The sequence below is a fragment of the Hordeum vulgare genome, chromosome 2H, assembly GCF_904849725.1.
Source record: "Hordeum vulgare subsp. vulgare chromosome 2H, MorexV3_pseudomolecules_assembly, whole genome shotgun sequence".
NCBI lineage: Eukaryota > Viridiplantae > Streptophyta > Magnoliopsida > Poales > Poaceae > Hordeum > Hordeum vulgare.
In genome coordinates this window covers 630575554-630578390 of record NC_058519.1, presented here as the reverse complement: position 1 = coordinate 630578390, position 2837 = coordinate 630575554, and the positions used below count along the sequence as shown (strand labels likewise).

Below are 2837 nucleotides of genomic sequence, written 5' to 3'. Positions count from 1 at the left end.
TCCCTCAAGATTTTCAAAAGTATAGACTTGGTTCTTCAAGATTTTATAGTATACATTTGGTCCTTCAAATCTCAAAACCGGATAAGTTTGATCCAAAACCAGATGTTGAACACGTTAACCAGGGTTTGACCATAGTTGACTGGATTTGACCATGGCTGATTGATGAATAGTTAATTTGAAAGAAATAGCAAACAAAAATTAAAAAAACTGAAATTTTTTGATAACTAACATGCTTGGGCACCCTAGGTGTGTGTAAATTTTTGTGGTGAAATAACATTCGAGGATCTCTAGCAAAAAATAATTGATTTTTTTGTGAGCATTTGTTTTATTTGCCACAAGCTCCTCAAATGTCGAAACACCACACAAATTTTCATGCACCTAGCATACCCAAGCATGTTGGCTGCCATAAAATTTCAGCTTTTTTTAATTTATTTGCCATTTTTAAAATTTATTGTTCCTCAGTCAAATCTGGTCAACATGGTCAAATCCCGGTTAACATGTTCAAAATTTGGTTTTGGATTAAACTTATCTGGCCCTTGAGAATTGAAGAATCAAAATGTATACCAAAAAAAAGTAAGGGGGCAATTCTATACTTTTGGGTAAGTGGAGGGACAAAAACATACTTCTCTTTCTACGATATAAGTAGTCACATAACGGAAAAACTAGACGTGGAAACTAGAAAATATCCAGGGTCAATAAACCGAATGCCTGCGTGACCACTACCTACTGTTAGAAGCCAATTAGCAGTTAGTAGCAGTTAACAGCAGTTAGCATGTAGTCGGTAGACGTAGGCTAACTAGGCAGTTACTAAATCTGGCGTTGTCCAAACGCTGTGTCCATCCAAGAGACACCACGACTAATAGAACAGTCGTGATATCATTGTAACCGACGTTGTAAGCGCCTGTTCAGGCAATATAAAAGCCCAGGCATCAAATCAATACGACAACTCATTCACTTCATTCCTTTCTACTCTCTTCACGTTATCATGCACGCATCGCTCTAAAGAAGAGTAGGCTACAGGAGAGAAGAAAGGTGAGAAGAGATGGATTCTCTGTCGGACCTTGCTTTTGCTTTTGCCAGGTTTGTGGCCAGGGAGCACCGTGTTTTTCGCTTTCCTCGTCGGACCTTCGGTCTGGCCGTCGCTCGTCGCCGGCGGCCCTTCGGCCGCCGCTATCAGCGTCGCCCGAATAGGAACGGTGGCCTCCGTCACCGTGGGGCACCATACCGTGTTCCTCGCCGTCGATATGGACCGGGTGGTGGCCTCCGCCGCCGCCATACCCATCGCCAGCACTTCCACCATGTGCATCGCCGAGTGGTAGCGTGGTTGCTGCAGTGCCGGAAGTTGCTGCAGAGGTTGGCATCGATGAGGCCTCTGCCTCCAACATCACCACTCAACTGCCGCCTTCTCCGCCAGTGTGCGCACCTATGGAATGGATGCTTGCCGGACCAAGCGCCGGATGGCTCGTTGATGACCCAGATCGCTCCTTCACCGACGAGGAACTCGCGGCACCGCCTCCGCCTCTGCTGATGTACTCTTGCCCAGCCTACGGGTACGGGTCGAGACTCCCGTCCCCGACGCCATCTGACGAGGACCCGGAGCACTTCAACCCGCCAGGCTACGATCCACTGCCGGAGTTCTCCTCGTCGCCGGCTGCAGTCCCTCTGGACGCACTCAAGCCCCGGCTCGTCATCAACCTCCTGCCAAAGGTGAAGACGGAGGAGATCGAGGCTACTGCACCGACGCTTGCTGTCGCGACGCTCCCCGACCTCAACCTCCCAGCGCTGGAAGTGGAGGAGGAGGAGCACCAGGAAGCAGCGCCGCCGTCGGCCCTCCCGACGCCCTCGCCGGAAGCTCGTGTGCTACTGCGCCGCTTCGCATCCGCCATGGCTGTCCGCCCCGCAGGAATCCGCGCCGGCACCTGGTCACCTGAAGCACTCGGCCTCACTGGCCGCATCGCGGATCTTCGCCTTGACGAGGCCGCCCTCCAACTCCCCTCCTCCTCTGCGGAGGGGCTGCTCCGCAACTGAGAGCTGGCCCGGAGCGCCGCTGTAAGCATGGCTAGGACTGAGTGCGATTTGGAGGAGAGGAAGTATGTGATTTGGGGTCGTTCCCTTATTCTAGCTAGTTCCCAGGCTTAAGCGGTGCCGACAAACAGCCATGGGCCAAACAGGATAAACAAGACACGGCTGGTTGTTTCTTTATTGTGCTAATGTGGAGTACTAAATAGACGTACATGCAAATTGTATTTAAGTGTGTTATATATGTTTAGGATTCTAGTTTGTCCTTTAGTCTGCATAACCATGTATGGTATTGTAAATATATGTTCTAGACCTTATGTATATTAAAATTTCAAATTTGTAAAATGACATGTTGTTAATAAATTTGCTTTTAGTATATTATAACATGTTATTTGATACAACAATTTTACTTTTGCATTTGAAATATAATTTTCTTGCAATTTTTTTTATTTTAAATATGAGATAAATGCCAAATAAAATATGAGATTATTTTGAATTATATTTATGCAATCACACAGTAATGACATCTCTACTGTATATTACAGTTTGCCTATTACTCAGAGGTATTTTCTTTATGCCTCCATAAGTGCTCTTCCAAATATATCAAAATTCGATAATTCTCTCATATATGGCTTACAAATTATAAATGTTCCTCTAGAACATATTTGTTGTTTACCAAAATAAAGTTTACTACCAAGTAAAATTAATCAAATGCATGCTCATACATGCAGAAAATATGGCTGACATCAATAAGAAAGAATTCCAAGAACTACAAATAGATAGAAGTAACTATCTATCATGGGTCATGGATATGAAAA

General features: G+C 45.5%; 1 protein-coding gene across 2 annotated transcripts; it reads left to right on the top strand.

Annotated features, from left to right (window-relative positions):
* The first annotated feature begins 794 nt into the window (after positions 1-794).
* On the top strand, positions 795-2364 carry LOC123430994. 2 transcript variants are annotated; one of them, XM_045114818.1, is made up of 2 exons: positions 795-2015; positions 2047-2364. In XM_045114818.1, the coding sequence occupies exons 1-2, from the start codon at positions 1426-1428 to the stop codon at positions 2051-2053; spliced, it is 597 nt and encodes a 198-aa protein (XP_044970753.1). In that variant the 5' UTR covers positions 795-1425; the 3' UTR covers positions 2054-2364. The 2 variants fall into 2 exon arrangements, with proteins under 2 accessions (XP_044970753.1, XP_044970754.1); XM_045114819.1 differs by having other exon boundaries at positions 795-2018; positions 2050-2364.
* Positions 2365-2837: the final 473 nt, after the last annotated feature.

Bases quoted from the DNA above. Each gene is read 5' to 3' on its own strand.
- LOC123430994 (XM_045114818.1), top strand. From the start codon at position 1,426: ATGGAATGGATGCTTGCCGGACCAAGCGCCGGATGGCTCGTTGATGAC.